General features: G+C 40.6%; 1 protein-coding gene across 3 annotated transcripts in view; it reads right to left on the reverse strand.

Annotated features, from left to right (window-relative positions):
- Positions 1 to 5,777: 5,777 nt before the first annotated feature.
- DPYSL4 (dihydropyrimidinase like 4) overlaps positions 5,778 to 12,268 on the reverse strand; it is a 40,151-nt gene continuing 33,660 nt past the window's right edge. For all 3 annotated transcript variants that reach the window (XM_018553674.1, XM_018553675.1, XM_018553676.1), the window contains exons 13-14: positions 7,570 to 7,741; positions 5,778 to 6,196 (exon numbers count right to left, since the gene is read on the reverse strand). In XM_018553674.1, coding sequence (XP_018409176.1) covers positions 6,105 to 6,196; positions 7,570 to 7,741 — 264 coding nt within the window. In that variant the 3' untranslated portion in view covers positions 5,778 to 6,104. The remainder of the gene's footprint in view (positions 6,197 to 7,569; positions 7,742 to 12,268) is intronic.

Raw genomic sequence — 12,268 nt, forward strand, 5'->3', positions numbered from 1 at the left:
TTTCTTCATTACTTACAACTACTGTTATTGTAGGTATATCTAAACACCTTCTCTTATTCGTGTTTGTATTTATGCTGCTAATCGATCGGACGATGAAGACAATTTTATATTTTGCTTGCTGAACATAACATTGAAACAATAGAAAATAGAATCTTGTCATGACAATTTCCATTTGTAAATGTAACAATTTTTATATGAATGTATTTTTTAAGGCATGGACATTACAAATATGTGGTAATGCATATTATTTATGTGCATTTATGGGTGTTTTTGTGTGCAATTTATGCACAGTAGCAGAAATTAAAAAAAAACAAAAAAAAACTGTACAATAAAATTCTGATTTTTAAAAGAATAAAACTTTGTAAAGACTACATGTTTCACATTGTGTTTGAATGTCTGGTAAAAGAAAGTAATAACTGTATTGTAGTTTTGCAGATACTGTGCTGGTAAATGGTTGGGAAGTGTTAGGAATATTTTGGATACGTCTTGGGAATTACCAGCCCAGTATGGTTACGACCTGTGAGTAAAGACTGAAATAAAGTGTGCAGATGGCATACATTTGGTTATAGTACAGTTCTGCTTGGCTTAGGTTAAGAGTTTGTTGAGTAGAGTAGAGCCATGTAAGGAGACTTAAACATCTCATATGGATGTCCCCTTTGGGAACTGAATATTGGCCTGAGAACAGCTTAGAGGAGCATGGTAAGGCAAAGGAATCCTGGGCTGACTTCTCATTCTTACTACCACCTGCTGTATTTTAGAAGGTGTGCTCCAGAGCCCATGCATTGTTCACTTCTCTAACAGTGTGTTGGGGGTGACATTCATGCAAACCATGATTTGCTGTTACAGTGTGACAAGCAGTAAAACACGATTTGTCATAACACACCAGTGTGAATGGGCCCTCATTTTAATGGAATGGATTAGCAGCACACATTAACGCAGGGCTGGGCAAATCCCGGGAGCCAGGTAGCCGATGCTCCTTAAAAAAATACATCTGGTGCCCTAATTTTAAGGCTTTCTTTGGTTGTTGCCAATGGAGCTGGCTCCTAAAAAATCCTGGATTAGACAGAATGGCTCCTGAATTCCATATTATTTGTTAACCCCTGTCTAACGCATGGAAAATCAGACATGACCCCCTTTTTTATGCAGTGCACCACAACATACAGCATGTGTTGCACTGCAGTATAGCAGTGTTGCCTGTTCTTTAACAATGCGTTGGGGTGCCATGCAAATAAAAGGCACCATACAATGGTTTGCAGGTTTCTGTGCATTGTGGTAATGTGCAGTGGAACATGAATTTCATTGTTGGTCACCCCAACACAATAGTGTAAAGAGGACTAAATAAACATTCAAGTGGGTTCATTGGGGGTATGCAATAATTGCCAGTGTGAATAACGAACTAAGATTTTTGTCTTTATTAACATTCATGAGCCAGTTAAAGGCAGTTGAAGTCATTAGGCTTGCACAGGTTCCAAAAAGTTCTTAAGAACTTGGCTACATCCATTCACCTACCCACATATTCTAGTCAGAATGCAGACAGCGTTCAACAAATTTTATTCATAACAAATTAAGAAAACAAAATGTATCGTATAGAAACATGCATAGTTTGACAATAATATAAACAATATCCATGACGAACGGTACCTGACTGCTAACAGTGCTAGATATGCAGTGGAATGTGCTCAGCTGGAACTAAATGTTATAGGTTGGGTCGGTCAAAAAGGAAACGCATTGCCCTAGTAAAGTTTAACTGAGACTAAGAAAATAATCCAGAATGTTATCTATAACTCTGCTGCTCTGTAGGAAAATTACAAATGTATGGCCACAAGCAAAAATCTAGACCATAAACTCTATATGACGATGGTCATTTACAATGATCTGTTCGGGATGGCATTGAGGATTTGTTTAAATCAGTGGTAAGCATCAAAAGGTGGCTCAAAATCTGATGAACAACATGAAAGCCAGATAGAATACTGGCTAGATTATAGTGACCCTTCACCCCTCAGCTGTGGATGTCCTGCAAGATCTAGCATACCCAGATATTAGCAGCCAACTGCAATTTGTAGTTCCTCATTAATCAATTAAAGTGTATGTCTGGGAAAATAAATAATGTATTCAGTATATCTCTGCCATGCATGCACAATTTCCTATGTTTTATCCCTGTAAAAATACTGCAAGAATAGAAAAATACCTGTTGATCTGCCAGAAATACACTCAGCGCCTAATCTCCTGTCTGCTGGACTTCAGAACTAGGCCTATCCCCACCCTCCTGTGTCCCTCTCCACATGCATACATTGATTATTTTCCCAGCAAAACAATGCTTCTGCCTGGACATCCCAAAAGCCTGCCCACACACTATGTGTAAGAAAAGGATTGTTTGGAGATGTAGTTCTGTGGGTCTACATAGATCAATAGGAACTGGGCTCCCAGCAGCAGGCCTTACAAGATTTCTTCAAGCATGGTTCTCGCTACACCGGGTTAGTGGCTACATATAGCCTCCGTATCCCTTGTTCACCACCACTTGTTCCACTCCCACAGATATATACAGATATGATCTTTTTTATTTTAGAAAAAAGGTTAAATATTTGTATCTGTTAAACAATTAGAAAAACAAACTGGGGACTCTTCGCAAATATTTAACAACTATGCAAAAAGAAAAGAGAAAAAAATACACCCATGATATTAAGTCCTGATTCCCATTTTCAGCTAAAATATTAAAGCACCAAGTATAGTTCTCATAATCCATATCACAACTCATCCTTACAGTTCTAGAATAAGTAAATGTTTGTATGTAAAGATTATTACACGCTGATAATCCATCCATACTTAATTTACAGGGTTGCCAAATGTTAAAAAAAGTTTTCATATATTTTTGGGTGTAGATAAACCTCGGATTCAGGAGTCCTGGAGTTCTTCTTTAACACAAGAGGGCTAACCAATAAGTGACTGTGCTGCCCATATAAATATGTTGTATAGTAGTCTGCTGGAGATAATTTACCCAGCCAGTTAGGGAGAGTCAAAATTGGGAGTGAAATGTTAGCTAAAATATGAACCGTTGGGCAAAATGAGTTGGAGTCAACAATAAAAGATAAAGATGGTTTTTGGTTTTTTTTAAGAGTGCAATGGGCTGAGGGTTAGGGAAGCTCCTTGCAACTATCCTAGACCTGTTCTTGTGCCAAAAACACTAACCCTAGTGCCAACCCTAAGGGTAACCTTAACCCTAATGCTAACCTATTGTTTAAAGGAATGCCACTGACATGATGTCATGAGTAATGAGATCATCAGTGCTGATGTCGTCAATATGTCATTACCCGCTCATTCCTACTGGAAGTGCGGGGTCTCTTTTGAAGGTAATTCTTGTGTGTCTATCGATAATTAGACATTAGGCCTCATTGACACAGCTAACTGCCGGCCCGTACAGATCCGTGCAGCGTGCACGGTAGTATCGGCCGCTCCCGGGAAGGACAAGTGCTACAGGATGGATCACACGCAGCACCTGTCTTTCCCGGGAGCGGTCTGATGCGGGCCGGCAGTTAGCTGTCTGAATGAGGCCTTAGGTTATCAGCAGTTGTAAAAATAAGGTATTTGGAATATATTGGTCATCACCCAATTGCTTTTAAATTGCACACATTTCTGATTGGGAGAGTTGATATTGACTCATAGCCCGCCTCTCTCAGGATCAATTTGCCCGGGGTCTCTGTTGATATCTCAAGATATACATAAACATCTTGATACGTCAGCCAACATTTGCCAACTGTTTTATAATGGTTACAGGGTAGCCTAAAATCAGCACAATACTATGTAACAGGACATTCCAAGTATAAATAATACCGGTAGCACCAATTGCAGTTGTACTTTCATCAATAACATTTCCATTGCTTATTTTATCATTGGCAATCTTGTAGCTGACTATATTCATCTACAGAACTTTGCAATTTTTATTTTTTAAGGAACACTTCCCAATTCTTATTTCTGGTTACTTAGGTACCTTGCAGACTTAACCAAAGAAAACAGCACTTGCATATAGATATATAATTAATACAGTACAGTTGTTTCTGGTCATTGGGTTATACACATGCATGTTTGATTTGAGATAGCACTTATGCTAGAGCGATATATAGACATCTGTATGGAATATATTTATCTTTTTCCAGAACTGGGCTTTGGTTACAGGATACAACCATCATACGTATTACCTGAAATAAGTGTCCTGCTTGGAATGTGTTCAAACATTTCTTGTGCAAGAAACAATCCAATCATCACAACAGGATTGCTGCTTGTTGGCAGCAATTTTGGCTTCCATAAAGTGAAATAATTCAAAACATCTGCTTTAGAGTGCACCCATCGATAGACACAATGGAGTCAGCCATATTGCAAGCCAGGCTGACAAGAAATTGCAGCCCTTAGTAGGAACTGTTACAATGATATTTCTATGATGTCACAGTTTTTCCATAAAAATCAGAAGAATTCCAGCATTCATGGGAAAGCAGTCATGTGTTAATGTGCACAACTCAAAGGGAATCTGGCATGAAGCGAGCACCTATCTAAGAAGCTACAATTCTTCAATATAGAGACCACATACTAGTTTCGGGATAGTGACTCAAAAGGTGCAGTTTTATTGGCCCAGAATTGCTACCAGGTCCATAGCTTGTCATTTGTTTTGCGTCTTACCACAGGTATAAAGGTGATCTATTGTCAGGTGGACACTATTTGAAGATCACCTTAGTAGGCACAGCTCAAATTGTATTCCAGTAACGTCAAAGGGAACAAGTAAAAAACAGCAAAGGCAAAGAAACTGTGCTGAACCTATCAAAGGCAGCCATACTGTAACATCAGCTGATAGAGCTATTAACAAAAGGGTGAGGAGTTTGGAGAAGACAGGATAAGTGAACAATCTAGGCCAAAATATCTAATTTGGAAACATTCTTCAGTTCAGCTCACTTTCCAGTCCAGCTATGTTGGCCTAGTTTGTTCACGTTTCTGCCTTCTCCAAAGTCTTTTGTGAATAGCCCTGTGACTGTTAGACTTTTACAAGTTGCCAGTGAAACTCAGGAGATGAAGTAATCTAACACTGAACTAATATTTGAGGCCTTTATTATAAGTGGCTGTCTTATCACAAGAGGAACATTTGCCTTAGTGGTGTCAAAAACAGTAAAGGTGGCCAGTTTGTAAATCAACACAATGTCCATATGAACCAAGCCTGATTCATGTCTCCACATGGAAGAGCCAGATTGACACTAAGGCCTGGTTCACACCTGGGTGTTTTACAGCGCGTTCCTACGCTCTGTAAAACGCTCAACATGTGAAAACCAATGATTGCCTATGGGCATGGTTCCCACCTGGGCGTTTTACAGCCCGTAGGAACGCGCTGAGAAACGCTGTACGCCCAAAGAAGTACAGGAGCTTCTTTGGGGCATATTTGCCACGTGTATCCATTGGGCTACAGCCAGGTAGCCCTCGGAAACGCGCGTTTGTCGCGCGTTTTTTTAACCACAAATCTCTGAAAAAACGCGCATATTCGATACGCCTAGGTGTGAACCCAGCCTAAGAAATAGCCTTGGCTGCTGAAGTATTGTATGAATTGATGAATTTGCCAAATTCCATGGAACAATGTTTGTGTAGAGATACAACTGTCAACTAAAACATCAGTTGATATGGTAGAAGACAACTAGAGCTGATGAGGCCTACAGACATTTATATGGGCCCACAAATACTCTGAGAGCCGCCACCACCATTTCTGGCAATCTTAAAGGCAGCAGTTTACCTAGGCTGGGCCTACACTGATGTCACAAGGTTCCCAATGAAAGGTTGAGGTACAGTGTCACAAGGTTTTCTTCAGCCAGCAACTTGGCTGCCTCCATTGTGAGCAGGAAAAGGGGCACTTTAAAGCCAACGTTTGACTATACCATACGTAGTCCCAAAACAAAACAGTGCTTACATCCTTCTATAATACTAACCCTCTCCCCTGTTAGACACCATACACAAATGTGGATAAGGGTCAGTGGGGATCTTTGCTTCAAGGTTAATTGTTCACAAAATCATCATGCAAACACATGTGACCTCCTTTTCCTCTCTGTGAATTCCTCATGTACTCAAGGCACTCTGTACTATGAAAGTGAAGTAATATTAGAACGACCACCAGGGGGTGCTACAATTTTCTGAGTAGTGCGTCTCGGGATGTGGTCATCCTTTTGGGATCCTGCAAAAGAATAGGAAGATATTTGATTATTCCGGTATTCCTGCTATTGGATTATGCACACTAAGGTCTACATGTGAGGAGGCACATACTGTGTAGATAGAAAGTGGCTGTGTTTTTTGGGAAAGGATGAGCTGCAATCATATAACAAAAATTATATGTGTAAGCTGAGGTTGTTCAGAGATCTAAGACAACATACAGATTGAGATACTAAGGAGCCTAAATGCTTTTTACAGAAGGCTGGGATCTCCATGCTTCAGAAACAGTACTTTGACTCCACAAGAGTCTATATCTGTAAATCTAGGTAATTAATTTTAAGGGGAGACACTACCTTCTGAGAAGTAGTTCAGGCACCCTAGTGTTACACTGCTGTTCCTAACATGTCCAGTTTCTTAAAGAGACCCTGTCCCCAACTTAAAAAACTGCAGGCAAAAGCAAAGAAATTAAGTACTTTAAAAGCTTACTTGCAGCGTTTTTTCTTTCCATAAATAATTGTGTATTTACTTGCAATGTGACTTCACTTGCTGCAAAACTTGACTAGTCAATTGCCTTGCAAAGTCCACTCCTTTTTGCATGTCACAGCCCTCTATTCTTTAGGCAGTGTCTAATTACTGTCTCAGCTCCTTCGCCTCTCTGCTCCCTACACTGTAATCTATGTAGCAGCTAGGGGAGGAGCAAAATGGAATACTGTGAACCAAGGGAATGCAACGTCAGTAATCCAGCTGTTGTTCAGTTCCATGAAGCTTTGCAAGACTTTGACAGCTGCACACATGACTCCAGAGACAGGGGTATGAAGGGATTCATAGTTTAGCCACAGCTAGAGTGGTGAAATTGCCCTCCCCTGCTATCGAGTATCATATGAGTGAGAGCACTGAGTCTGGTGGGGCTGATGACATCATGGGAAGCACAGCGGCTTAGTGGTTAGCACTTTTGCTGTGCTGCACATCCATGTGGGTCCAGGTGCCAACACTTGGATGCACACTGTCTTCGTGTAGGTCCAAGTGCGGGCACCCAGACAGTGTGCATTTACAGTGCGTTCACTCGAACCCGCATGGATGTGCAGTTTCTGGTCTGCGTGTAACCACATGCAGCCACATCCTTCCATAGGGAGGTACAAACTGCTGCACCCAATTACATGCAGCACCTGTCCCTCCCGTGATTGGGTCGTTGCACATACATGCACGCCCATACGAATGAGCCCTAAAGAAAGATTGTTGTTGAATTGAATGCTCCGGCGACAGGGTCTCTATAAATTAGTGCTACAAAACGGTTGCTATAAAATCCCTAATAACATCTATGAATTTATTACTTTGACCTCTGTAGCTCTTTCACCTTTATTTCTCCTGGTGAACACAATCTTGGAGAAATGAATTTACCTGACAAACTGAATCCAGACTGATGCAGATTTCGGGCTGGTACTATCTGCACTTTGCCTGAACAGGCTGCTGTCCGGGAGGTTGGCGTAGGTGCTACAGACATAGTGGCCACTGTGACATCATGAACGGGTCCATCATATATCCCCCTGGGAACTCCACGGACCTCTGCCAACTACATCAGGAGACACAAAAATACGTTTCAGAGATGGTGCACATGCAGACCTATTTAGTACAAAGATGCAAAGATCAAATGTGCTGAGTCAAGTGTAGTAATCCACAATAACCATTATATATATATATATATATATGTATATATATATATATATATACACACACACACTATGTTGCCAAAAGTATTGGGATGCCAATCGAAATCATTGGATTCAGGTGTTTCATGAAATTTCCTTGCTACTAAAAATGTAACGGTCATGTGTTAGTGGTATTATAACAAAGTGTAAGCAACTGGGAACTGGGAAATGACAGAGCGGGGTCAGCACATGCTGAAGCGCACAGTGCGCAGAAGTCGCCTACTGTCTGCAATAGCTACAGACCTCCAAACTTCGTGTGGCCTTAAGATTGGCACAACAACAGTGCTTAGAGAGCTTCATGGAATGGGTTTCCATGGCCGAGCAGCTGCATCCAAGGCTTACATCAACTCCAAACATTTTTTGTAATATAATATATATATATATATATATATAATACCTTTTTTATTTCATGTTTTTATTTATGTTTTAATCCACATTAACATGCAGACCAAGCTGTTCAGTAAAATTGACAGTTACAGTTTGGGATAAACCATCTAACACTGCCATTGGTGCTTACAGTGGTCACAGTTTATTAATACAGTTTAAAGCTGAACTCCGGGATAGGTAAATATTGTCTAAATACAAGAAGCATTTGTACTCTTACTTAAATCTTGGTGTGCTTTGTGTATTTCTTCCAGATCAATGCAGAAATCCTGTGTGAAACATGGAGTTTCCCATAATAAAGACCGGTCACCGCTGCTCTCTCTTCTTATGCAGGGTGACTGGTCTTGTCTCCGCCCACTCCTGTAGTTTTCTGCAGGACACCTATTGTGGGTGGAGCTGGCCGGGTCCCTCCCACAGCTCTGCTCTCTGCGCAGGCTATGTACAGCACAGCGGTGATGTCACTGCTACATTCACCATTCAATAACTTGGTTTACAAACATTTGGTGCACAAAGTGTATTTATATTCTTTTGTAGCTATTGAGGAATATATTTTAATGAAAGTTTCTGTGCCCAGAGTTCAGCTTGAAACCTCTGTTACAAAAGCATTAATTTGTGTTTCTCCTACTTAAAAGTCCATAAAAAATTGCATGACCCTCAATGACTACCCTGTCCACAGTGGGACAAAGTTGCTGCAAGACAGCGACAGGCTGCATTAAATATTTCATTTTTAATTCTGCCCATAATTCCACTTTATTGTACTTTGACATTACTATTTTCCTATTCATATATGCTTGATAATATGGACCTGCTATATAATAGAGAAGAACACCGGGGCTTAGTAACAAATAGCTACCAATCAGATATCAATTTAAAGTAAACCTGAAGCTAAAACTTTAAAAAAAAATGTTTGCATAGAGTAGGTGATGGCTAAATTCGCTGTTGGTTTTCTTTGCAATTTGTGTCCCATTATGGAGATTTCCCTTCACTTCCTGTCATGTAGACTCAACAGGAAGTGAGAGTATACCTTTTCAATGTGAGGGACCTCTCCTCCTAGACAATAAGTGTCAATTGTCTCCATTAGATTTCCCCACTATTCCCATTGTAGTGGCAACTCAGAATTTCAGATTTACCCTCCCTTTCATTTTCCATGACATTGGTGATCAGGAAAATTCGAGAGAGTGAATCTCTCTCTAAGGCAGCAATAAAAACCTGAAAGTGGTTAGAACCCCTCTCCACTCTATCAAAAAGTTTTACCTCTAGATTTACTTTATTATCCTAAAAGCTGCTAAAAACTGATTTCTGATTGGTCTTTGTCAAATGCTCTGTGTGTTATATAAAATAAAATATAATTTATTCCATAACAGTATCTGAAACTTCTGAAAAATAAAGACAATTGGACATGATTAATAATGTGTGCAGTAGGCTGATGGCACACAGGACACAATTATAGGATTACAGTCCCCATAGGGACGTGTTAGAATATGTAATGATTACAGCACAAATGAACTGACCTAATTCTCTCTCCTGCCCGGGATCTCAGTATAACCTACTACTGTAACCAACATTAGCTGCAATGGTTATAGAGCACTTATCCCCCGTATGCTGTAATGTAACCCCCAGAGGAGCCGCCGGAGCCTTTGTAATCATCAAAGCCAATACTTCAGAGGGAACTGACGCATCCTATTTTGCTGGGTTTTATCTCAAGTGCCTACAAGACCATTATAACATACGCTACATTATAATACATAAGAAGCCTTCACAAAGGAAAGCATTCAGTGACTAGGGGCTATCTTCCTTTTGTTTTATATAATTGTATCAAATGAAGGTATTAAGGGATGAGAAAGAAGAGATGTTCCCGGTGGCCGTAGCATAGGACTTCCTGCCCACATCATATAGGAGAAGGTCACTTGGGAAACATCGCAGAGAATTAAAGAACTCCAGGTAAAGAAAAAACTTACCCTTGCAGTGGGGCTACCCCCATACTGCAAGGGTTAAGTGCTACTTGTGTCTAGGAGGCTTAAATAAAGCAGATTTACTTGCCCATATACCTTACGAATATCGGCCTATTTCCGTTTGCGTTCGCCTTTTCATCCGATATTTGCAAGGTTGATGGGCAGTGTACAACCGCAAATACGGTACAATTGTACGACTTTTGACTTTCCAGCAGGCTAGTAAACTTCTGTCGAATCCTACGAAATTCGCAAGGTTGGTGTCGTTTTCGTATTTCAAAAATCACACGATTAACACTGCTCATGCGCAAACGAAAATCCGTGCCGTCAATTAACGAAATTCGGCTGGGTGATTTTGCTAACGGCCGCTAACTGAACTGTGCGATGGTCGGTGCATGATGGGGCTGCTGTACGAAAATCGTACGACAGTTTGATCATTTGACGAAAATATTCGCCCAATTCGTCCAAGTCCACCTTTACCTGATTCTTGGTCCTGCTGGCTAGGCCACTCCCCAAAGCCTCTTCTCCTCTGTGCTCCGGTGATCTAAGGACCTCCAACATCATCAGGTCTTATGTTGGTTCATTTGCATTAGATGTAAGGACGCAGAGGGACATAATTGGGATGGAGGGGGAGAGAGGTGAGTGCTAACCAGCACGGGGCCGAGGATCAGGTGGGTATATCTGCTTTATTTGAGCCCCCCTAGACAAAATGAGCACCCTTGAAATAGGGCTACCTCTGCACTGCAGGGTTGATAACATTGGTACCTGTAGTTCTTCTTTAAAGAGGTGTATTTACAAATTTACGCAGCCATGCATCCTGCAAACCTGCATGTGCATTCATTGGGCAAAAACAAATGTTGTTCGTATATTTTCTTTTCAGTTCAAATGTAATTATTTATATTATTAGAGTGAGTCAGAAAAATACCGCATTATGGCCACTAGATGGAGCTAAGGATCATATGAGATAAGAGTTTATTTCCTATGATCCTGGGCTCCATCTAGGACCTGACACGGAAATAGAATAACTTTTGTTTTTGTCCCCATTTGCACAGAACAAATGTACACAAAGTTTGGCAGGACAAATGGCTCTGTACATTTTTCATAAATGCACCCCAAAGTGTACCAAAACTGAAGAACATAAATTTTTGCATTGCAATTGTGGTGGTTGCATTCATATTATTTTTACCTGATGGTTCAGCCAGTAACACGCTTCCTGTCCTAGGCTGACAACACACACTCACTGTGCTGTATCTATGGGGGAACAGCTCTGTCCCCTTACCACACAGGACTACAGAAAACCTCCCCCACCTCTTTTTCATAATACAGTGGGCATGTGCTTTTTTAAGTCCACTCAGAGAACTGGAAACAATGTAACTAATAAAATTGCAAAACAGGCAGAAAGCACAGGAAGCTCACTAGATCAGCTCACTAGATCAGCTCACTAGATCAGCTCACTAGATTAACAGGTAGTGTTGATACAATTATTGCACAGATATAACAAAACCCATTCAATCGTATATTTACCAGGACAAAAAAAAGAGCAAATAAGAGAAGTTCATTGTTAGGGTCTACATACACTTTAAATTTGATTGGCTGCTCTCTGCTTCTGCATTATTCACATCATCATTGCTGCTCTATTGAATAGGTATGATAGTACATAACCACTATAGCCTTCATTTTAATAAAGCAATGTGTAAAGTGCACTGACTCAAACAGGCCAATCAGAAATATTTCATTAACATGGCTAAATGCCTGAGAAGTGATAGCTTTCTAAGGGTCAATCACATAACTGCTCTTTGCATCCTGAGCAGTACAAATCAATGCCCAAATGGGAGAGACAGAAATGGATTTCCAAGATGACAGGCGCGGAGGACACCCAGAGGCCCCCATACGTTTCACTCTCAGTCTTGCCCTTATATGAGGTTAACTAGGGCTGGAATATGAAAGCGAAATAAGCCTTTAAATGTTCCCAGTTCCCCGGATAACATTAATCCAGAGTGATTTTTCTAGATGAGTAGAGCTGCAGGGCTGTAGTTGCCATCACATTGAATCTGTCAT

Source organism: Nanorana parkeri, unplaced genomic scaffold (genome assembly GCF_000935625.1).
Source record: "Nanorana parkeri isolate BGI_ZX_2015 unplaced genomic scaffold, ASM93562v1 scaffold127, whole genome shotgun sequence".
NCBI classification, from domain to species: Eukaryota; Metazoa; Chordata; class Amphibia; order Anura; family Dicroglossidae; genus Nanorana; species Nanorana parkeri.